Raw genomic sequence first — 24,589 nt, 5'->3', positions numbered from 1 at the left:
TGGGGTTTTTGTTTTGTTTTAAAATCTTCCATTTAATAAGTAAAATAATCCTTTGGGACATAAATAATGAACCTTTTGTTCATGAAATTTTCTCACTTACAATTCTAATTAAGTGATTAAATAATTTGATATATCTGCAGTTTATATTGTGTGTACTATCATACTATGATTAATGTATATTGAGTGAACACCAGAACATAGAAACTATTGTATATTATAATAAAATCTGATACAAGAACTTGATGTTGACTCTGCATCAAGATGTGTTGATTTAACTCTTTGTGAGGCTGCACCTAGAGGTAGTTTTGTCTTAGACTGTATTTTAACTGCAGGTGTTTTAATAGTTTTGTTCCTCTGTACACAGTGTGTCAATAAGATGGACTAAATATTTAAAAACACAAAATAACTATTTATTAGACTATTAGAGGCAGCACAGTGCTGCAGTGGTTACTATTGTCACCTCACGGCAAGAGGGTTCCTGGTTTGAACTGCCGGGTTAGGGGAGCCCTTCTGTGCAGAGTTTGCATATTCTCCCTGTGTCAGCTTGGGATTTCTCTAGGTACTCTGGCTTCCTCCCACAGTCCAAAGACATGCAGGTTAGGTTAACTGGTTACTCTAAATTTATCATTGGTGTAAATGTGAGCGTGAAAGGTTGTCTGTCTCTATGTGTCAGCCCTGTGATAGTCTGGCAACCTATCCAGGGGAGTACCCCACCTCTCACCCAATGTAAACACCCCCCCCCCCCCCGGCGACCCCTAACAGGATATGTGATCATCGAAAATGATCAAATGAATGAATAGAGGGCTATTAGATAGCATTGCATCATGAAGGTGTTTCTGTTTTTGTGGCTACTCAGTATGGATTATATTTGTTTTGACAGAGTTTAAATGACAAATCTCTACCAAAACTTAAAGCTTCTGTATGCAACATTCAGAGCATTAATATAGCAACAAACCACTATTCACTATGCAGAGATACAGTGGGGTGATGGTGTCCTGAGCACAAAATGAAATCATGCTCCCTCTGTGTGTATTGTAGTCTGAGCGTCTCTGTTCTTTGATGTGGTAAGCCAGTCTGTTAGTGCATGTTAGTTCCTGTGTGTGTGTGTGTGTGTGTGTGTGTGTGTGTGTGTGTGTGTGTGTGTGTGTGTGTGTGTCCCACTAGCTAGGTAGTCGCCATTGCTCTGCACTGTGCTCATATAGTGCCTATTGCTGATAACACCGTACTGACCCACATTGGCAGGATAACGTCATCGTGGAAGTGGAGCACCCACCCTATGGTTTCCCTATGCTTAGAACCATTAGCTCTGTGAGCACTGTTGCCATTGTTTAGCGCTATGTACTGATTTACCACCATTAGCTGCTCGTTGCCAGCTCAGCCACCTTCATGTTGACAGCTGTGTGCAGACAATCCCAGCACAGACTCAGTTATAGATGTGCTCTGAATTATGTGCACAGAGCCCTCAACTTTAAGACGCTGTTTTCTCAAAGCATGCTAATCACATGCTGGATTAGTTCACTTTTAAGATTTTATATATTTTTTAAATGTATTTATTTAATTGAATTTGGTCTATATATTCTTCACTTCTGACAACCATAACAATAAAATATATTTGTTTGAAAGTGGTGCAGGACAATTAATTAATGGATGCATTTAGAGTCATTTCATTTGTACCACATCATGTTTCTCAATACGTTCTGTCTTCCCTACTCTGTCTGTGTCTCTCAGTCCAAAATCCACTGCTTTCTTCTAAAGACGTAAATGTCCAAACAGCTCACAAATGTATTGCCTCATTTTTTGAAAAATGGTCCAGTAATTTCCAAAAACAGCTGGTCACTGTAGGTTTTAACAAATCACCAACCAAACAAAAGGAAATAGTGCATTTTGTTGGGGACTATTTTCAACAGTGGATTAATCCACATTTGGTGCTCTGATGGGTATTTTGGGCAGCAGGATGGTGTATGCAGTGATGGAAATAATGGCGTTATAAATAAACGGTAAACAGTAATGAGCACAACAACAAAAAAGTTACTGTCTCCCCCGTTATAACGCCATTACCGTTACTCACACTAAAATGCGCCATTACTTGGCTTTACTTGAGTTCACTGAAGCAGCTTTCACCCAAGCAAGCTCCTCAGTAGTCTCGCGTGACCAGCCTCTCTTACTTCGAAATTGGAGTCTGGGGACATTCGTCTTTGGTTTTGTAATAGATATGGGCAGGAAAATCCAGACCACGTGAAGGCATTGCCATAGGTGCAGCACATGTGTTACATGTAACAGAGACGTTGCAGCTCTGCAATATAGCTGAATCAAATGAAATCATATGTGAAGTTGGGCATTTTAACATGGGGGTCTGTGGGGACTGACTGGCCTCTGGAGCTAGCCTCAATTGGTAATTAGAGGAACTTCATTTTTTTTGCACTTCCACATTAGCCTCATTTTTCAGCTGCTGAGGCTGCCGCTTGATTTGAACAGTTTTTTTGGACAATAGTGAAGCTCCATGGCACAAAGGAATAAGATACATCAAGCTTCTATACACACAAAATGCTTGTTAGCAGGTACATTAATTGTTAATTTGGGTCTTTTTATGGGATTTGTTGACTATAAGAAATATTAAAGAATATGGTGGACTTTGAGGCCCAGCTGTTCTGACGACAGCTCCAGATTAATTTCAACCCAGTTTCAAGATCTGACAAATCCAGACTCATCTGTCACCAACAATCACAAGTTGCTAACTCAGTCCTCCACCATAGAAGATCGGGTCATCAAGGAAGAGTCTTGATCTGTTGTGATGGTTGAAAACCCCACATTGGGCTCTAGTTTCCTGGCGCGGCGCAGGGTAGTGCAGGGTGGCGAACCCTGCGCAGAGCTAGTTTCGAGCAGCGCAACCCGAGGCGCGCTCAGTTTGGTAGTTTGGCAGACCGAGGTGCGCTGAGATGGGTGTGACGGCGCAGCAGGGGGAGGTGTCCACAGATCCAGCTTGGCGCAGTGACAGTTTCTTGAAGGCTTCGCCGAAGGTGCGTTAAAAGCTCGCCAGCTGAAACCAGGTCTACTGTCAGCGCAGGGGGAGCACAGCCGGTGTAAGCCGAAGTCACCAAAACCTCACAGGCAGGTTTCCAGAATATCAGGCACGTTAACGATGCAATAAATCCCCAAAAAAACACTATTCAATGCAGCTATCTGCAATCAGCACATAAATGTATCTCTATATCGACTGTCCCGTCACATCTGATGTCAGATCAAAGGGGATTGGCACCGTTTGGCACGTTTGGCACGCGTAATGGAAACCCAACCTGATTTGATTAACACAGCTGCAAACTAATGAGTTCACATCCCTCTCAGCCAACCACAAACAGCCACAGCATCAGATAGGGAGTATATATTCAGCATCTGTCATCTTAGAAAAGTCAGAAGAAAAGAAACAGAGTGAGACTGTGAGAGAGAAAGAGAGAGCGCGCACGCACGAGAGAAACGCAACATTGATTTACAATTGTGGTGACATCCTCCCAGGCTACCTTTGCATCATCAGCCCGTGGAGGTCTGCTCGCAGTTCCGTATATTCGGACACTGCGAGCTTGGACCTCCCAGACCAAAACATCAGTTTCCTCCTGGGAGAAGTTTGGCCGTCTGACGCTGCTGCTCTCTTCTGCCATGGCGAATTGAGTAAACTCTCATTACACCTTCGCGCGGCACATTTAAGGGCGAGGAGAGGGGCTCATTTGATTGGTGTGATTTGTGTAAAACCCACTCCATGCCTTCTCTCCTCCCTCTTTCCGACTTGCGCAGGTAGGAGGGACGGAGGTGGGAAAGAGGAGTAGCTGCGCCAGCGCGCACGGTGTGCCAAACTTGCAAAATCCGCCTGGCCACACCCAGTTGGCAAAGTGCAGGTGCGTTGCGCCCCCGCCTCGCCTGGTCTGCCAAACTAGAGGCCAGAGTGTTAGTGAAGTGAGTGTAGCAGCTACGGTATCAGCACACAGAAGTGGTGTGGGTGTTTTTTGCAAGGCTACAGCACCAGCAGGAGTCACTGAACACTGCTGTAAGACCTCCCACATGCCACATGTTCCTCATTTACACTGTAATGAGCAAAGCATCCTGGGAATTGTTGCAGCCCACTGTTGTCATTTACACAGCACCGTGGAAAGGTTAGTGTGTGTATCTCTGATTTATTGTGTTCACACAATAGAAAATGCTAATTCCCCAGAGTTTTCTCGTGTGTATTTGGGATTTATTGCTGTGTGTCACAGCCATTCTCTTTTTGAGCATACGTGTGTGTGTGTGTGTGTGTGTGTGTGTGTGTGTGTGTGTGTGTGTGTGTGTGTGTGTGTGCGTATCTTCATTATGCTGTGTGGGTGTACTCATGTGATTTCCCAGAGGTCTGTGTGTGTTTGGCCAGGCAGTGCTGTAAACACTACACTGACTGCTCTGAATTCTAATGAAGTGTGTCTCTCCCCCCCTTTACCGTCTGTCTCCTAGGGTACTCATGCAGCTGTAACCCCCAGTACACCGGAGGTCGCTGTGAGATGGAAATAACAGCTTGTGTTCCCAACCCGTGTCAGAATGGTGGCACATGTAAGCCCATCGGCAACGCCTTCCTCTGCAGCTGCAGGAGAGGATTCAAGGGTCTGACGTGAGTTCCAGTCTGAACACACAAATCTGAACTGAAAGCCCTGAAAGGGTCCATTTACCCACTGTCTGGTAAATCAATTTTGGTATGCACCTCAAAGTTACAACAGAGATGAATGGAATTCAGACTGATAGATTAAAAAAAAACATCAGAAGCTCTGTGTTTTTCCAGAATCAAGAGCTACTTTCTACAGAACAACTAATCCCTTTAAAACTGCTGACAGACTATAATTGGGACACACTGATTCTTGAAAAAGACGTTTAAAAAAAAAAAAAACCTCTTTGTAAGCTTCTCTGTACATTACAGTCCTCCAGTCCTCCTGAGGTCAGGAGGACTCATTCATTCATTCATTCATCTTCTAACCGCTTCATCCTCTTGAGGGTCGCGGGGGGGCTGGAGCCTATCCCAGCTGACATTGGGCGAGAGGCAGGGTACACCCTGGACAGGTCGCCAGACTATTGCAGGGCTGACACATAGAGACAAACAACCATTCACGCTCACATTCACACGTATGGACAATTTAGAGTTATCAATTAACCTAGTCCCCAATCTGCATGTCTTTGGACTGTGGGAGGAAGCCGGAGTGCCCGGAGAGAACCCACGCTGACACGGGGAGAGCATGGCAAGGCAAGGCAAGTTTATTTGTAGAGCACAATTCGTACACAAAGTAATTCAAAGTGCTTTACAGAACAAGAAAATGCATTAAAATCACAATACAAAATAAAAGCATAAATAATCATTATAAAATGAACTTTAAAAGAGAAGAGTGCAGATAAGATAAGATCCTTTCAGTCATATGCACAGTGAAATAGAGCTGTTTTGAGCCTGGATTTGAACATTGTCAGAGTAGAGGCCTGTCTCACATCTTCAGAAAGACTGCTCCAGATTTTAGCTGCATAAAACTGGAATCCTGATTCCCCATGTTTAGTCCTGACTCTGGGCACCAGCAGGAGGCCGGTCCCTGAGGTCCTCAGAGTCCGAGATGGTTCGTATGGCACTAACATGTCAGAGATGTACTTTGGTGCTAGGCCGTGGAGAGACTTGTACAAAAGCAGAGCTGCTTTAAAGTCTATTCTCTGAGCCACAGGAAGTCAGTGTAGAGACCTGAGCACAGCACTAATGTGCTCGTACTTCCTGGTTCTGGTCAGGACCCGAGCAGCAGCATTCTGGATGTACTGCAGCTGTCTTACGGCCCGTTTGAGCAGGCCGTTACAGTAGTCTAACCTACTAGAGACAAATGCATGGATAAGTGTCTCCAAGTCAGGCTTAGACACTATACCTTTGATTTTCGCAATGTTTTTTAGATGATAAAAAGCTGCTGATGTTATTGATTTGATGTGGCTGTTAAAGTTCAAGTCTGAGTCCATTATTACCCCGAGATTTCTAACCTGATTTGTAGGTTAGAAATGTGCAGACTCCGCACAGAAGGGCTCCCACGCCCGGGATCGAACCGGCAATCCTCTTGCTGTGAGGCGAGAGTGCTAACCACCACATCACCATGCCGCCCCCGTCAGGAGGACTGTACCTTGTATATACGGTACAGCCCTCCTGACCTCGGCAGGAAAAGAAGGAAAAGAATCATTATCCTTAATGATTCTCCTGGCCCTATTAGAATTAGGACAAATACCTTACTCTTTATTTAGGCTGGAAAATATATTTTAAAAGATCAAAGTCTTCACTATTTAACCTTGTCATGAGCCAACCTCCCAGTGAGAAAACATATTGGTTTCCTAAAGTATCCAGTCCTCTTTATCTCCAGCAAGGTCAGCTCACCACATTTTAATGTTAGGTATGTCATTCCCCTTCCAAAGCATTAATATACATTTCTTAGCACACGAGACAGAAATGAAGAAAATGTTTCGGAGATGATGAGAGGCTACTCATACTCCCAGCAATGTTAATCATAAATCATAGTTAGAGGGTCTTGCTTTACTTGGCATGCAAGAATTTTGGAGGTAGTACTAAAAATATTGATTTGATTGATTGATTGATATTGATTGATTGATTTTCAGTTTTAGGACACTGTATAAAGCTGTGACCAAGGGCGGCCTCACAAGTCTCACATTCCTCATAAAACGTTGACACTGAGGGAAATAATCCGTGCAGTTTCACCTTTGAGTAATGTAGTCTAAAGAATGGGGTCTGGCCACAAGGAGGCACTATTAAATTAAGTTCAACATATTCCCCTCTGCTTTTTCACTATCCTGTCTTCTATGGCTGAATCCAAATGTCCGCACTTGCAGACTTACAGACTTTACGGGCGCGTTCATGGGAAGTCCGGGAGTGCTTAGGGCTGCCCAAATCCACAATTCATTCAGTCCACAAGGGTCCTCAAATGGACTTTCTGTGGACTTCCAGAGAGTCCGCTTGGGTTTCAGACTTCAGCAGACTTCGCTAGTTTAATTACCCACAAGTCATTGCAATATGGATGTGACATTTTAATTTTTTCAAATTGCTGACAGAAAACACACACACACACACACACAAAACCCCATAAACTTATTATAAATTGTAATAGTAAAACATTACTTGAATAATGTAGGCCAGATATAAAATTCAGCAACATCATGATACAGAAATATGTAGAAGTATAGGGTATAGAGGTAATCAATATGCATTTTAATATTGCAGCCTAGCCTATAAAAGCTGTGCAACCTGATCACGTAGGCAAGTGCTGCAGTGATCACCATATTCATGATAGTCTCTCAAATGTTCCCATGGACACAAGTGAAACAGACTCCATGCCTGTCTATTAGCTCTTTTTATAATGCTGCAGACTCCCGCTGTTGCAGCCTTTATGTGATGACGGTGAAGACGTCACATTCGTACGCCTGAAGTCCGTCAGGGCTCAGTCTGCAAGTCTCGAGGGTGGAGATTTGGATTCAGCCTGTCACATTTCCTTCATGCCATTGGAATTCCCTTGCTGCCAATTAAAGGCAATGTGGCCACTGACACAATGTGATTAATTTAATCGTACACAGACACACAGACAAACAGACAAACAGACAAACAGACAGACATACACACACACACACACACTGTATACTGACCACCATTATACACTAGCTGAATACTGTAACTTGTTTCATCAAAGCATGATTTTTTTATGATTCGGATTTGAAGTTTTATAAGTGAATCACAATCCTCCTTTTTTTCCATTTTGAGAGCTTGAGGTCAGGGGGAATCAGATCTGAAAAATTTCCACACAACAAAATGCAAATGTGTCAAATGTCGTCACATTTTGTAGCTCTTCTCTGCAGCAGTCTGCATCTACACAGCCAACAGTCTGATGATGTGTTGACAGCAAAATCCTCACTTTGACCAACACTTTAAAATTCCCAGTTCAGTTATAATAGTGTTGAGTTGTTGGTCAACTCTCTGACCTCTGTGATCAGAGTTCTACAGTGGACATTTTTGATAAGCAGAGAAGCTTCACACACTCACTGCACCCAACAGTTTTAGTGTGCAAAATAACAAAAAGCATGTCTGCCAATTCTGATAGATCATTTTAAAGCCAATATTGGCCAATACCGATTATGTGCCGATATAATTGTGCACCCCTACGTACAACTGCAGAGCAGTGCACACACACAATCCCGTTCTTCTGCGTAACTCCCTCTCCGGTGCTGTTGTAGCTGACTGGCTCACCAGCAGGTGGGTCCTCCAGCTCCTGTGTATTAATTTGTGCTTGCTATTGTGACTCACTCGCAAGTTATTATGTTTGTTGTGCTAACCTCAGTATAAGATCTAGACTGTTTAACTGTTCTATATCATCACGCTATTACTAATATAAGCAGGGGACTTTAATACAAACTGGTAACCACTGTATGTGAATGCATGAATGGGTCAGACCTGTGCAGCTCTGGATTTGAAATGAACTGTAATAAACTGGAGCTTGCTGTGAAACAACATGACCCTCATCCATTTAAAATGAACATTTGTTCTTCTGAGCTTCTTTTGGTTAAAGTAACGTAAAAGTAGTGAATAAGTAACTAATTACTCTACACAGAGAGTAATATTGTAAATTAACTTATTACATTTAGACAAAGGTAACTAGTAATAGGTAACATATTAGATTTTGAGAGTAACTTGTTCAACACTGCTGATGTGTAAATGACATTAAACAGGCTAAGAACTGAACTGATAAGCACGAAGTGTCCTCTCCAAAATCAAGTTCTAAACTTACTGTCTCTCTGAATTTGTTCAACATTAAATACCACCGCAAATTGTGTTGATATCTCACACACTGCATCTTAACCATATTAAAGACAAAGGGATTGTGTTGTGAGCCTTCACAGGGACAACTTTTTCTGCAATCTGTCCACAGTGCAGTTCATCTTATTCTCCCTTTCTGGCTTTGGAAAAGCAATCACCTGGGAGCAGGTAATTGAGCAGTCAGGACTATTCATACTTTATCATCTTACACCAGTCTTTTCTCCTCTTTCCTCCATCCCTCCATCCTACAGCTGTGAGGAAGATGTGAATGAATGTGACCGCAGTAATCCAGAGGGTGAGTGTGAAAATGGCGGGGTTTGCGTCAACACTTACGGCTCCTTCTACTGTAACTGCACAGCAGGCTTTGTGGGTGAGCGCTGCGGCCTGCGGCCCGTTGTTGTCCCGGACATGCGGGCAGGTCACACTGTGGTCGGTAAAGAGGAACTGATCGGAATCGCTGTGGTGCTTTTTGTCATCATTACCCTCATCATCCTCTTCATTGCTTTCCGCAAGAAGGTTTTCCAGAAGAACTACTCGAGAAACAACCTGTCTCTGGTCCAGGACCCAGCCACTGCAGCACTCCTCAACAAGGCCAATGGCGTTCAGTTTAAGACCCTACACTGCACGCCAGGCGACCCTCTCAACCTGTACTCAGAGCCAGGGCTGGGTGCTGTGGTGGGAGGGGGTGGGATGATGGGACCTCCACAGGTACCTGTGAGGCCCATGGCATACACGCCCTGTTTCCAAGGAGATCCTCGGTCCACGCTGGAGAAGATGGTGGATGGACGCGGCGTGGAGCATACAGAGATGAGCACCTTTCACCCGGAGTCACCGAGGATCCTCTCAGGCACCACCAGAAGGGGAGTGGTGGTGTGCAGCGTGGCCCCCAATCTTCCGCCAGTGTCCCCCTGTCGCTCAGACTGTGACTCCATACGTAAGAGCCCATGGGACAGTGATGAGGGTGAGTGTGTGTGTTGTTTTACTTCCTGCTACAGGGAGAGTATGCAGTTAGAATAAATTAGAGATAGCAAAGTGGTATTATGTAGAGTGTGTTTGTGTGAGTATCTCAGAGGTTCTGCCAATGAGGTAAGTTTGGGCCAGTATTGAACTGCAAGCACATGTATTCTACAAATCAAAGAACTGCTGGGGTTTTTTTTATATGTAGTTTGTGATTTAAATTGGCATCATATTACTGTAGCAGTTGGAACATAAGTTACAGGTTTTTGTGTCCTCCAGAGAGGAATGTTAGCAGCAGACTAGACTTTGTTTTGGTATTTTGATAGCTCCAAAGTAAGTCCTTACTTTAAAGATCTGATTGATTACATTTTTACGTAGACAAGTAATTTTTAAAAAAAAATGTGGAATAAAAATATAGCTTTTCTTCTTTAAGTATCCTTGGGCAAGATACTGAACACCAAATGTCTCCCAGTGGCTGTTCCATCGATATGTGAAAGTGTGTGAATGGTTACTCATTAGGCAGGTGGCATCTAGTATGGTAGGCTCAGCAACTGACTTGTGAATGTGTGTGTGAGTGGGTGAATGTGACTCAGTAGTGTAAAAGCACTTTGAGTGGATTGAAGACTAGAAAGGTGCTATACAATTGCAGTCCATTTACCATTTATACAATATTGTTCATCATCATGTTTTGCTAATTTTTGCATGTAAAAGCACAAACTACTACTACCTTTACACTCTTTAGTTTTTTTCCTCACCTTAGACTAACTGAAGTTAATGCATTTACAATGCAGAGTTATCACCACTGTTATATATGGAAAAACAACAGTTCTCAGACTCGTTTTTATAATGTTTGAGGAGGTATTGCTCTTCAGTTGGTCAGATAATAATAGATTGACAGGCTCCCTCAACCTGTCAAGTCAAACATTCTGTCCTCTGTATGTCCTTTTCTTAACTTACTTTCAACAGCAGGAACGCACATCACATGACAGTATGGAAACAGCCAATAATTAATGAAAAGTTATGGAAGTTAGTTTTCGTCAAGAGAAAATCCCAGGGGAAAGTCTATGGTTTTTGTGACCCATCCACCACCTCAGCCTGCCTCCTTACAAGAATGCTCAGGACTGGTTTCTTGTTTAATCCCACCAGCATATTGGTCATGTGATTGTAAACTTCCAAAATACAGTATGTGGGTTATGCATGAGTTACTGGCCCATGACTTTTCATAATAAAACGAACAAACACTTTCTGAGAACACCCTGGTATAGAATAAGGAGCATGCAAAAATACAGTTTTCATTTTGTACACATCCTTTCAGCTCTTCAAAATGCAGTTTTTCTACTTTTGTGTTTGTTTTGGCCCTCCTGATCCCTTGAACCTCTCCCTGCAGGTAAGATGGTTGACATGGCAGAAGAAGTAACGTGTTTCTCAGGAAGCAACAAAGGCAGTAACTCAGAGGTCCAATCACTGAGCTCCTTCCAGTCTGACTCTTGCGATGATAATGGTAAGACACACCCCTTGCACCCACAGCAAGAATGGCTCAGGATTCTCAGGATACCTCAGTTCCTTAGCATTTCAGTTCATCTAAATATGATTATATTTTGAAGGCTTTGTTTGCTCGCTTATTATTTGGTTACACTGAGTGTGTCTTTCTTCTGTTTGAAAGTTTTACTCATCAATATCCATGCAAAACCTGTACCATCCCTCAGACTTTCTGTGATACATTTGTGAGAAAATTGTGAGAGAACTATTTGGACTAACTTAGAGTACTGCAATAATTGTTTCTAAAACGCTGCATTAGTTAATCCCTGTCAGAAAAATACATAGAGGAGATCTGAATAAAACAGTGACTCTCAAATAGCTGTATTTTTCATGTGTTTAGTAACTGGCAACCTCAGGGTCTGAAAAATGAAGCCAATATGGAAGTGCCAAAAAGTGCAATTTCTCTAATGGCCTTAGTGTAATGGTTAGAGCACTCGTCTTCCATGCGGAAGGTCCAGGGTTGGAATCCTGCTGGGGTCGACATCAGCAAAGGCATGCGGTCGCAAGAGGTTCCCACTGCTGAAACAAACGAGATCAGGTTCCTTATGAGGATTCAGGATAAGAGAGTAACTCAACAAGGGCACGTCTCAAGCCTGTTGTAGACAAGAGGTTCCAGACGTAAAAGTGGAATCAGCAGGATATGTGCAGGACAGTAAGAGAGAAAAGAGGGGAGGGATAGAAAGCATGGAAGCAAAGAACAAAGAGAGTACAATAAAAGTTATTTTCCATGATAGGAACTTAACAACCCGTCACTTGAAGCTTCTCATAACATGAATCTTTAAAAACCCATAAGGTGTGCCATGGTCATCAGGTCTATTCTCTGCTTAGTTTACGACAGAAAAACAGAAAACAGTGGAAAAAGAGTCTCTAATGTAGATTTCTTTTACATTTACACGTAGTGACGTTTAAACATCAGTAGCATTACACTAATAGAAGAGCCCCGTCCATAGGGAGATTGATAGAATAGAGAATATTTATCGGGTATTCTGACTCACAATATTGCCTGTATATTGAAACACACTTAGATGCGGTGCCTATCTAACAATGTCCTGTCTTATTCATTCTGTGGTGTTTGCTATGTTTCATACCAACTATCGCATTACTTTCCCCTAAGAGTACCTGGAAGCTGGATTTAGTACTACTTCTGGAACGGTGCTGAAATTTAAGTTTGTGGAATAATGCAGGAATGCATTCCTAAGTATTCACAAGTGTTTTCTCACAACTGTATATTATAATGATCTCACAACAGCATCCTTGAAGAGGCTAAGAGGTTTTGATTGCTTCACAGTGTAGTATTGGTGGTCTTGGCATTTGTGCTGGAGCTGTGTGTTTCGTTTTGTGTTTCATTTTCATTACATCGTCCTGTTCTCACTAGATTTTATTTAAAATCCATGAGAGTCATTGTTTCATAATTCAAAGATGTCAGCTTTTTTTTGCCCCAGTCATCAATTAATTAAATATGTAAGTTTTGCCTTAGCTATGTTAATACTGTCACCATTGTCATTCGTCTGCTTAAAGTCTGACTGGTGTCACTAGATGTGAAAGTGTCTGTGCTAAAATGAAAAACGCAGTAGTGTAGTGTTTTTTGCTTTGATATTGCTTTGTTTGGCAATTTTCTTTGCTGATTTATTTTTTTACCCAAAATATCTCCATATATATGAACAGTATTGTATGCAAATGTCCCCCAAACATGAAATTCAGCAAGAAGTCTTGATTGTGCCAGAGGCAGACAAGGTAGCCCTCTCTGCAGACAGGACTGGCAGTGGTGGGCAGCCATAAGCAATGCCATAAGTGTGAGGGAATACCCCTGTCTAACACCATAACGAGCATTTTTCACCTTGGATGACTGTCTTTCAAACTTTATCTCCTCCTTTTTTCCCTCCACAAGCCTCCATAGTGACCGTCATTCGACTGGTCAATGATGCAGTCGACACAATCGAAAGTGAAGGTACCATGTCTCATCCCCTTTGTGTCTCTCTCCTCTCACTCTTCTCTGATCTTAGTCTGGTCATTGCAGGATTCTGAAAGAGGTGTCTCCAGTTAATACCCAAGCCCATACACTTACCGTGTGTTACATACTGTGCCTTCCAGTAATATAACCCCTCCTGGGCACTGAATTAGCTCCCATCATCTTTACAGATTATATATATTTCCCCTTTTTTCCAGAGAGCACACTTAACTTCTAAGGTCCCTGTTAAACAGTGCTGCTGTGTTGAACAATCTCAAGAATTTTACATTTGTAAAACTCAGAAAACACTTTAGAGACCTACATTAATTTTCACACCTCCAACTTCAACAAATCTTCTGTCCTATAAGATAACACTTTGAACAGTAGACACACTTATGATCCAGTGCTAAAGGCATCTGTGTTATGTTGTTCTTCCATCTGACAGTGTCAGTTATGGACCAAGGTCAAACCTACAACAGAGGTGACTACCAGACCCCCTTCCTTTACCCCACCCCTACCTATCCATCCATCCATTCACCATTCTATCTATCTATCTATCTATCTATCTATCTATCTATCTATCTATCTATCTATCTATCTGCAGTGAGTAGACAAAATAACAATTACTCAATGAAAATTAGAGTGCAATAACACAATCTACATTGTAAAGACAGAAAAGTGGGTCATATTAGGCTGTATGTCAGTTAACAACATTACTCATGTTTATCACCCCCCTGTTTGTTGTCGACACAGTTTGTGTCTGTGTTGCTGTTCAGCAGATTCTTTTTAAGGCTGATGTCCTTGGTATATTGAATAATGTAACAGCATTTTTGCCCTGCTAACACCAAAGCCCAATGATGAAGATGCTGGTAGGTCGAGCTATCAACTATTTGGTCCGGAACAAGATATCTTGACCAAAGTTCCATAACATTTGCTAATGACTCACTGACCTGTCCTCTAATGTCAGGATCAAGCCAAAGCTTTCACTTGACTTACATTTATGTCCCTGACAGGGAATCTTGAAAACTTAAGATTTGCTGTAAGGGCCAAAAGGACAAATGTGTCTTGTAGCAGCAACAACTGGACAGAATGCTAGTGTCAAATGTTTTTTTGTTTCCATGCACAGTTTTAGAATTTTTGTCTTGTTCAGTCGTTGCTCCTACAGTTTGAGCTCAGATTAATGATTCTTTCTGAAGCTTGTTTAGTTTTCCTGGATTACTTTGAATTGTAGACTGTACTAAAATACTTTTAAGTCCTCAAAAGTGTTACAGTCAACATATGCTGCTAATTCGCATTCAGTCTATTTTGACCCACCTCTAGTCCCAGTGAAAGCTGAGCCAGAAAGACTCTCCCCTACTCCTTCAATATACATATGCAGTACATATGTATATATGTGTATATATACAGTGTAAACTACTTAGAGTGATCACGTAACAGTGATCAACTGCTTTTATGGATCAAAAAGCTTGGGGCAGAATCATTCTTATACAAATGCTGTTTAAATTTTTGCTTATAGTAATCAAGTAGTCCGCATACTGTGTTAATTTGGGGACTTGACAACATGACAACATATGGAGAAACAATTTAAAACTACGCTCATTCAATTATTTATTTATTTATTTATTTATTTTACTTTTCTCCCCGAAGCTGGTGCTGTGTATACAGTGAAGTCATGAACATGAACGAAGCTTATGGCTAGTGATGGAGAAAGAAAACAAATGGGAACGGGGAAAGTACCAGTGGTTGAGCTCTCTTTAGGGGATTGATAGCGTAATGCTTGCTTGAACGACCCTTGGTGAGGAAAATGGCAGAAGAAATGGCATTGGTAGAGGACAATTTCAAAACTTCCATAAGCTGGGTTTGAGCGATTTAAAGAGAGAGAGAGAGAGAGAGAGAGAGAGAGAGAGAGAGAGAGAACAATATGTTTAAGAAACTGCATGGGAAGGCTGCTGAGGCTGACATGGTAAATTAAAATAAATAGCAAGGCTGTCCATTTCATGACTTTACATCTCTGGAATAAATATGTAAATGTAAATGACATGGTAATTTGCACAAGAAGAAAAGAAAAAACAATGGTAATAATAATCATCTGGATATAGTGATCAATTTGACCAACAGACATGATCACTGTAAGCAGTTTCCACTGTATCAAATTAACTGTAGCTAGGGTGTCCTACTTCACCTGGCCCCCAGCACCAGTAACATCAAACACTATCTACCACCTGATGGTCATGATGGTTCTTTTGCCAACCATCTGTCAGGCCCAATTGTCAGTCATTGACTCCTGATAGAGTCTGCGAGAACTAATCATCTCTAAGCTAGTGTATCCTGACTGCAGTTATTTTGTCTACCCCCTGTATCTCTCTACCTCTATGTATACCCAACTGTACTTATGTATTTCCATACTTTGTCACTGATAAATTCCTCTGCTCATCCCCTTGAAGAGTCAGTGGTTTGTGTGTGTATGTGTGATGTAGTGTGATTTCCCACCCCTTCCACAGCTTGTTTGCCACTCATTGTGTTGTGCCAAGGGCTGTCATCCCCCCCCCCCCCTAAAGACACACACCACCCCCACCGCCCTCACCCTCCTCTTCCGTGCAGCTTTTTGCCTGCCGTTCTCACCTTACTACATCCCACCATGTCACTTTGTTTGGATTTTTATCTCCAGCCCAGTGATGGTACTGTACCAGTTGTTGCGTGATGAAGTTTTCACAGCCTCAGTCTTCCCATGGTTTGTGTTCTGCTTTGATGCATGGATGTCTTTTTGTTTGATTTCTCATTGCTTTTGTTTCAACTTCACTCACCTCTCAAATTAACTTTGCCTTCAGTTGAATTAATCAGTCAGTTTTTGGTTGATTGTCCTTTTGGTCAGACAAACCTTTATGATGACAGTTATCATTTATGCTATGTCAGTAGGTTGTTGGCTCCGGTGCTCAATGATTCCTCAGTGATTCCTTAGCATAGTCCAACTGGGTCCCATCCCCGCCAACTTTCTAATGGGCAACAAGCCTCTCCCTTTCACTGATGGACTGGGGGGGGGGGGGCTCAGGGGCGTCTGATAAAAAGATGAAGTAAAAGTGTCATTTAAGGTGGCTTCTTGGTGCTAGATTCAGACACCACCAGTGTTGGGGGGTGATGTGTTTCGGGTACTCAGAGTACTTTGTTGTATCAAGTAATGGAACACATCAGTGTATTCTCATAGAGTGGTTCATATGATATCCTACAAAAAATGCATGCACCACAGTTGGTAAGATATCCCACAGATTTGTGCCCCACCAATCAAGTTACATCCTCAACATACAGTTACGTAATTAACTTAAAGTTATGATGGTTAGGTTTAGGCAATAAAAGTAACTGTGGTTAGGTTTAGGAAAAGAAACATGTTGAGGTGGTGAAAATGACTCAAGGTTCAGATAGATAGATAGATACTTTATTGATCCCGAAGGAAATTCACTCAAAGTTCATATGGATCCGAACACATGATTCCAACAGAAAGTCCCAGACAAAGGTCTGTTTTTTTGTGACCCATCCACCACGCCAACCTGCCTCCTCACAAGCACCCGGGACTGCTTCCTTGTTTACTACTGCTAGCGCATTGGTCATGTGATCGCAGCATTTAAAAATATGTGCGATATGTACAAATTTCGGTGAATTGCTTTCAGTAGGGAAACATACGAAAAATTTTGTGAGAACAGCCTGAACACATCAGTTTTGCAATTTAAAGGTAGGGTCTGGAGGATTTTCCAGTTGCTGTTTGTAAACACACATTCAAATTCGGCCCCTCCTATCAACTCTCCCGGGTGTACGGAGCCCGGAGGTATGGAAGAAGGTTTCATAGAATAGGTTCAGGCAAGGCTCGCGCTGGTGCACACTCGGACATGCTCGGACACACTTGGGCACGGCACCTGTGCTCTCTCATTGGCTGGGGAAATCTCCACCCAGAAGTGGTCCGAGCTCACAAAAACATCAAAATACAGTTAAAGGGCAGGAGCTCTGCAAACAGAGTCACCACCACATGGTGAGAACCACATGAGTAGAAGCCCATAGGTGATGATTAAGCAGGATTTCATTTGTATATGTCTATATTTTGTTTTGTTTGAAAATCCTCCAGATCCTACCTTTAAGTAAACATTACTAGTTATGTTTACTAGTTATCCATTACTTTTTAAGTATTACTTAAATTTTGATATTCCCTTTTTTCTTTTGTGATCAATAATCACATAATCACACTGCTGAAACAGGATGTACTATGCGCAATTTAAACCCATGTTTTACTGTAACATAACCTCATAAAACAGTTTGTATGATATCCCAAGGAAATGCACATACAATGTTTCATATGATATCCAATGACGTAGCGCCCCATGAATAACTTTATGTTATAGAGGTTAGGTTTAGGCAAATAAAGTTACTGTGGTTAGGTTTAGGAAAAGAAACATGATGAGGACATACCTTAGGGTAAAAGTCCTGCGTGATGCATTTGTGCACAGTTAATGTGCTGCTGCCGTGGTCCTGCCAGATGCCTCCTGCTGCTGCTGTTATCATTAGTCATACTTCTACTATTATTATACACATATGATTATTGTCACATATGTATACTATCAGATATTAATATATACTTTCAACATATTGTACCACAACAACCAGAATTATAATATTATTACTTTCATTAATGTTGTTGTAAGCTACTGTCATTACTGTCTGTCGTGCATCTCTCTCTGTCTCTGTCTCTCTCTCTTTCTCTCTCTCGTTTTTTTCCCTGTTAAAGGGTTTTTTTGGGGGAGTTTTTCCTTATCCGCTGTGAGGGTCCTAAGGACAGAGGGATGTCGTATGCTGTAAAGCCCTGTGAGGCAAATTGTGATTTGTGATATTGGACTTTATAAATAAAATTGATTGAATTGATTGAGTTAGATAAAAAATACCAGTCAGCATCACTTAATATGGTGGACGTCTTTTTTTTAGTCAAAGATGAAACAACAAAAATATGATGGGTTATAAAGTGATTTGTCATGTCCACCCCATTAACACTAATAGAAGTGGCACCAAATTCTGGCTCCAGTGCAAAACTCAAATGCTATCACTGATGTGATGACCTTTCCTTCTTTTATAGTTTCCTTGATTTACTCCCATCAGCACATTGGTCACATAAAAGCAGCTTTCTGAAATATGTGGGTTATGCACAAATTACTGTTCATGATTACATGGGATATGTGCGAATCTGGGTGCATTACTTCCAGAAAAAAACAAAAAACATGAGAGCCAGAAAGAAATTATTTGACTGTTTTTTTATCTGCCACTTGTACAGTTGTATTTCAGTGAAATTGATCATGCAACTAAAACTACATGGATAGATTTAGAGTAAGATTGTGGTCATGGCAAAAAGAAACCAGTGCTGACTGTTGACTGCATACAGGATATGAACTGGTGTCACCTGTGTCACAGTCAGAGGCCCAACCATCCACCACAACCTTCAAGCACTGAGGTTTCTGGAGCTTCTTAGATCTAACTGTCTGGAAGAGCACAATGGGTCACTTCTCAGGAAACCATAGGTTGACATTGGAATGAACAGTTAACACAGTCAGTATTTTGGTGAGGATAGTCTTGCTGTGGTTGCTGAAATGGGACACAACTACTAAGCTGATTATTTCTGGGCTTAATCTTAGTTTAGTATTATACTCAGTAAGTACTTGCATGGTGCTGAATTGGTAACAGGGTGAATCAGAGCCAACAACCCACTTTTGACACATGTTTTTTATTACTTTGCTTCATTGACCATTAGTAAAATCTACCAAATATTTGCAGTATCCCTCTTCTGTGTTGCTTTGTTTTCTGAGCTCGTCAACATGAGTGCTGCAAGTCTTCATGAAGCTCAGCATGCTGTGACACCTGTGACTTCAACCCTCAAAGGCTCCTATTGTGCATGTCACATATCTTGAAAGACCTAACATGTTTTCTGTGCAGGTTGTGCCTTGTCATGCACTTGACCTTCCACACCTCTGTGTATTGTTGATGTAACTGAGTGTAACGTATCTGGTGCATACTAAGGCATGTCTGCTGCACAGCTCTCTACATTGTGGAAACTAGTTTCTTGTTGTCTTGTTTCACAGCCCAGATTGTTACTAACCATCTCCCCCTCTACTGTCCAGCATATCACTGGGACACATCAGACTGGATGCCAAGCACCAGGCTGTCAGACATTGAAGAGGTGCCGGGTTATGAGGCAGGTCCTGGCAGTGATGTAGCAGGCTCAGCCCCACGCCTTGCAGGAAGCACCCGTGAACTGGAGTCAGACTACTACCTGGGGGGCTACGACATTGACAGCGACTACCCCCCTCCCCATGAAGAAGAGTTCTTGAGCCAAGACCAGCTGCCACCTCCGCTGCCCACAGGCGAGGACTATCCTGAGCCCTACACGCCACTGACCACCAATCCACCAGCCTCCAAGGAGAGCACTCTGAGCTCTGGCAGCACCGGGCGTAAGCATGCCAGACCACACTTCCACCCCAGCCAATACCTGCCTCCCCACCAGCTGCCCCTTGGGGAGGCATCCCATGGGGACTTCAGCACTTCATTGAGTGGCGTGTCCCCAGGAAATGGGGACACTGATGACTCTGTGTCGCTAAATATGCGACTTTCTGTTGGTGCATCATCAGCCTCAGACATGTCGGCCCCCTGCGGGCTGGATGACTCTGAACATGGCAGTGACTTTGACAGTATGGACGAGCTTCGTCGCGGGGTAACCATCATCACTGACTCACAGCAACAGACTGAGGTGTGATTGATTGACTAGTACAGGGATGCTATGGGACGTAAAATGACCAGAATGAGCATAACATTGAAGCAGATGGAAGGAGATGAACAAGTGGATGATATCACGGGAAGAAATACTTTGTCAATTAATGCTACAACCATAGACTATAACAATGACCGCAAAATTTAAAACTACATTTCACTTGTTTTAAGTGATATCCTCCAATGCAACTCTGTCCAGACACGGGAGTGTTGAGTTTTACCATGAACTACAAAGTTACTGTGTTGTCCTGTCCCCTCTGTGCAGAACAATCACAACTTTCCTCCCTGTTCCAATAGGAAGTCATGAAATGTGAAAAGAATGGAGTAGAGAATGTGAATGAGAAAGACTTATCCAAAAGTGATTGGAATATATAGATGCGGTTGAGAAAATTCGGAAAAAGAGAAGGGACAGTCATGTAAGTCAAAGGGTTGTATGCTTCCCTGCTCCTTAACAGAAGCTCATTGGACCACTTCTTTCTTAAAAAAACAAACAAACAAACAAAAAAAAAAAACAGACACAAATTCCCATTTTCCTTTTTTCTTCCCTGGATTTGTAAACTTTGTAGTGCTCCAAACTTGTACAGACTTTGTAAAATAGTACGACTTTACTGGTGATTAAGTATGAAACAACGTTCTGGTCACATTTTAAAGAAAAACTGTATTTGTTTTAATGTGGTATGTGCTTGCTCCTTTCATAAAAAATCATGCCCCCTTTCAAGCCTGGACATTTCAGCGATCGTTCTCATAAGTCCAAAATGTTCTGTGTGTCATTGACTTTCCAGGCTTATTGGTTTTGGTGCAGAAGCCAAGAACTGCTGTTGTTGCTAATGTATTTAAAGGGCTGATATCTTAAGGTCACAAACTATCTTATTTATCTTATTATCTTATTTACAAAGAAGACATAGTACTGCTATAGCCTTTGAAGACTAATGACACAAAAAGTGCTTAACAAATAAATTTTCCTCTACTTCGTCTTCATCTTATTATTGTTGTTGTCCCAGGTTTAGGGATGGGACAATATACAATTTTATTGCAGATGGTGATAAAAAAAGAAAAACACTCACAATAAGTTAATCACGGTAAATTTCAATTATCAGGATAGTAGTGAATATTGTGTCCAGTAAAACCCAAAGAGACTGCTGGGCAACCAGCCTGCATACACATCAACCTCAAAAAATGCAAAAGATCTTAATAAAGTATTGATATATTTAATATTAAACGACATAATGCTATTTTAGATTGTTGAAAAGCCTGGCTTTCTAAGATTGTTTGATGTTTTTCTGTAAAGAGGATGTGACACCTATCTGTAATAGCCTGGTACATTTGCTCTCTGTATCAGTCTGTATCAGTCAGCTCTTTGGAGGAGCTCTCACAGTATCTGAGTGGAAACAAGGGATCTGCTGGATCCGCCCCTTAAACAAGAATGTAAAATCTTAGTGATTTCTGAGAACATAAGGAGAGTGGGGTGGTGTATGACATTGCAGCAGTTATCAGCACAGTAATGGTGGTAACTGTGTAGTGAGGTATGACTGCCACACTGAATGGACGTTACTGGTAAGGTGGTAGCCACCATTGACTGCAAAACTAATGAACGTAGCTACTGTGGCGTCATCCACTGCTTTGTGGACTCCCATTTTAAAGCCCCGAGTTCAGAATTTTGGCAATCATCTTGTTTTTTAGGAGTCAGAAGTGACCATATTTGGGTGAGAGGGTGGAGCTATGGAGGAGTGAGGGGTGGATCTGACTGAGAAGCCGAGGACACTCAGCAGACAGCCTGTCACTCAAAGCAGCCCGCCCCTAATTATGCGTAACATTAAGCCTTAATAAAATGTAAACGTGAGAGTTATATAAAAATGCACTCCTTGTACAGTTGTCATGACGGGAAAATTAGCTATAGAGACCAAAGCCATTTTTGTACCGAGCCGTAAACACGTTTATTTCTGCTGTACAGTTTTAACATAGGGTTCAATGGTGACTGACTGGCTTCTAAAGCCAGCCTCAAGTGGCCATTAGAGGAACTGCAGTTTTTGACACTATCTGTGGGTTCATTTTTCAGCCCTGGAGGTTGCTGCTTGGTAGCCACACAGCTGATGAATGAGCCAGTTATTGTAAAGCATGAATGAAACAACTGATGGCAACCAACTAATGTAAGCGTGACTTCAGTGCTTGCCCTGAAATAGCGCTGTGCTCCATTTTGCTGGACTTATAATTGTTATGTGGCATTTTTATATTATCATATTTGTAATTAAGTAAATAATCCGATTACCTCATCCACAACTGGAAAAAAACATGATAAAGATGTGATCATGAGAACATAGTTTATCTTCAGATAACAAGATTGTTATGTAGGCCTAGTAATGTTAACATAGAAATCCCAATAATGTATATTAGCAACCACAGCCACTCTTAGCACCAGTCATTTTTCCTGGCACTACAGAGTTGAAAATCTCTGGCAAAAATTATTGACAAGCACCAGCTGTCCACATTTTATGCAGATTCCCTCCATTTCTTTGATGTGTTTAATGTCACACCATTATTTTCAAAAAGCCATGTGGAGCAGACACATTTTTATCATCCATGCATTCCAGTGTTTTTTGTAGCATCTTCACCATGTCTACAGAGAGAACCCTTATCCAGGTCACAAATGGCTGAGTTTCTATCTGGCCTCCAGGACAGACAGCACATCCGACTGCTTCAGATCTTCACTGTATAATCTGCCTGATCCACTTGGGCACACAGCTTCTTTTTTTGTAACAGATATATGTGTTTAAATCTCTGTACAGTGTAAATAGCTATGAATATTTTGTAGATATGGAATTGAAATCCTGAACTTCCTTTGACTGTTTGATGTGAATGTGGGCACTAAGACTGTGGAAGATCAGTTATTTTCACATCATTCCTCCTCTGCCACTGACTGACTGAATGCCATTTCAATATTATAGATGAATTTTGCACAGTATAAAATCAAGACCTTACATCCTTTTTGTACATTTCTTTCACCTGGAATGTTTTGATGAAATTCTAATGTTTAAAGACATTAGACATTGTCAACAATATGTCCCCTGTCTGCAGAAATTGAGTGTACAAAGTGAGTGCTTTTTTAAACTTTTTTTTTTTTCAATTCAGTGCAGAAAATAAAAAGGTTCTTGCGCACCATGTCACCTGTCCTCAATTCTAAGATAATCCATCCTGACAGATCATCACAGCTCTTCACTTGTTTGTCATGTGAAATAACTTGTAATGGTACTTTATATGACATTACACCAGAGATAAGTGTCTTCTTGTCCCTTCTTAGTAATATCAAGCTGTAGAGTTGCTTTGCTATCTTTAGTCTCACAAATGGTTGGTCAGTCTATGATATGACCATGTCAATCAGAATCAGAAATACTTTATTGATCCCAGAGGGAAATTGTGATTCCTTACAGCTGTGGATGGGTCAAAAAAACTCCAGACTTTCACTCAGGAAACTGGTGTTCATGTCTAGTATGAAACCAAAAGTCAAGTGAAATGTTATATGCCAGTATTTGTAGCATACTGTGCTGATGACCAAAGTTATGTGAGGTATGTGGCATATGTCACGTGTCATTACATTACATTAGCAACAAATGCACTTATTCTAAGCCAAACCTTTTTTTTTTTCTTAACTTAATCACATGCTTTGTTTGCCTCAGATATACCCAGGGACCTTAGTTACCAAAGGAGGAAACCTAAAACAAGTTATTACTTAACCTACATTCTAAGTTTATCTTGTAAAGCATTTACTGAGCAAAAATTGTACATTGTCTTTGAACATGGAAGTTTTATTTTGAAAAGAAACAATGCATGAAATTTGACATGCCACCCCTGAGCATCCAAAACTGATGGTGGAGGGGTACTTTGAGTATCATGATTTGACATGTAAAGCTGAAAGTGAGAATAGGTTAGACACTAGTAGTAGGCTATAACTGCCTGAAAATATTGTAAAATTCTAACAATATATAAAACCATATAAAAGAGGTTGGCCTTCCAAACACCGCCTAATACAAATATTAATTGTCTCAAAATATCATATCAACAGGCCTAACATCATAAGATGATAACTTACAAAGAAAAAGAAACTACATGACAAACACACTCAAACAAACTCACTCAAGCTGCTTGCTCAGCAAACCATGGGTTTATAATAGACTGGTTCATCTTATTTAACATGTTTAGCACTAAAGCAGCTGTTATACCGTAGAGGTGAATTATACAGTGTTTCTGGGGTATGTACCCAGTGCTACACCAAAAATTATTGCAAAGGAATAAGACACTAGCATGTCTTATACAGATGGGTCTGGGTTATAGAGCAGACAATGGTGTAAATGGGATCACTTTTGGTGAAAACTTGCTGCGTTTCATTATTAGTTCCACTTCCCCTCATTTACTTACCCTCAGCCCTTGGTATTATATTACAGCTCACATCACATGGAGGCAACTTGGGGAGCATTGGGAAAGTGGGCAGGGGGGGAGTGGGGCATTGAAATGAAGCACAC

General features: G+C 41.5%; 1 protein-coding gene across 6 annotated transcripts in view; it reads left to right on the top strand.

Annotated features, from left to right (window-relative positions):
* fat3a (FAT atypical cadherin 3a) overlaps window positions 1-22,316 on the top strand; it is a 391,610-nt gene extending 369,294 nt beyond the window's left edge. For 4 of the 6 annotated variants that reach the window (XM_049576721.1, XM_049576720.1, XM_049576719.1 and 1 more), the window contains 6 exons: window positions 4,474-4,627; window positions 9,091-9,800; window positions 11,184-11,297; window positions 13,224-13,283; window positions 13,729-13,764; window positions 19,430-22,316. In XM_049576721.1, the coding sequence (XP_049432678.1) occupies window positions 4,474-4,627; window positions 9,091-9,800; window positions 11,184-11,297; window positions 13,224-13,283; window positions 13,729-13,764; window positions 19,430-20,061 (1,706 nt within the window). In that variant the 3' untranslated portion in view covers window positions 20,062-22,316. The remainder of the gene's footprint in view (window positions 1-4,473; window positions 4,628-9,090; window positions 9,801-11,183; window positions 11,298-13,223; window positions 13,284-13,728; window positions 13,765-19,429) is intronic. The other 2 variants (XM_049576723.1, XM_049576722.1) reach the window with 1 other exon arrangement.
* The last annotated feature ends 2,273 nt before the right edge of the window (window positions 22,317-24,589 follow it).

The sequence above is a fragment of the Epinephelus fuscoguttatus genome, linkage group LG5 (assembly GCF_011397635.1).
Source record: "Epinephelus fuscoguttatus linkage group LG5, E.fuscoguttatus.final_Chr_v1".
In the NCBI taxonomy this organism is placed as follows: domain Eukaryota; kingdom Metazoa; phylum Chordata; class Actinopteri; order Perciformes; family Serranidae; genus Epinephelus; species Epinephelus fuscoguttatus.
The sequence above is the reverse complement of the archived record's forward strand: the minus strand, read 5'-3'. Positions and strand labels throughout refer to the sequence as shown.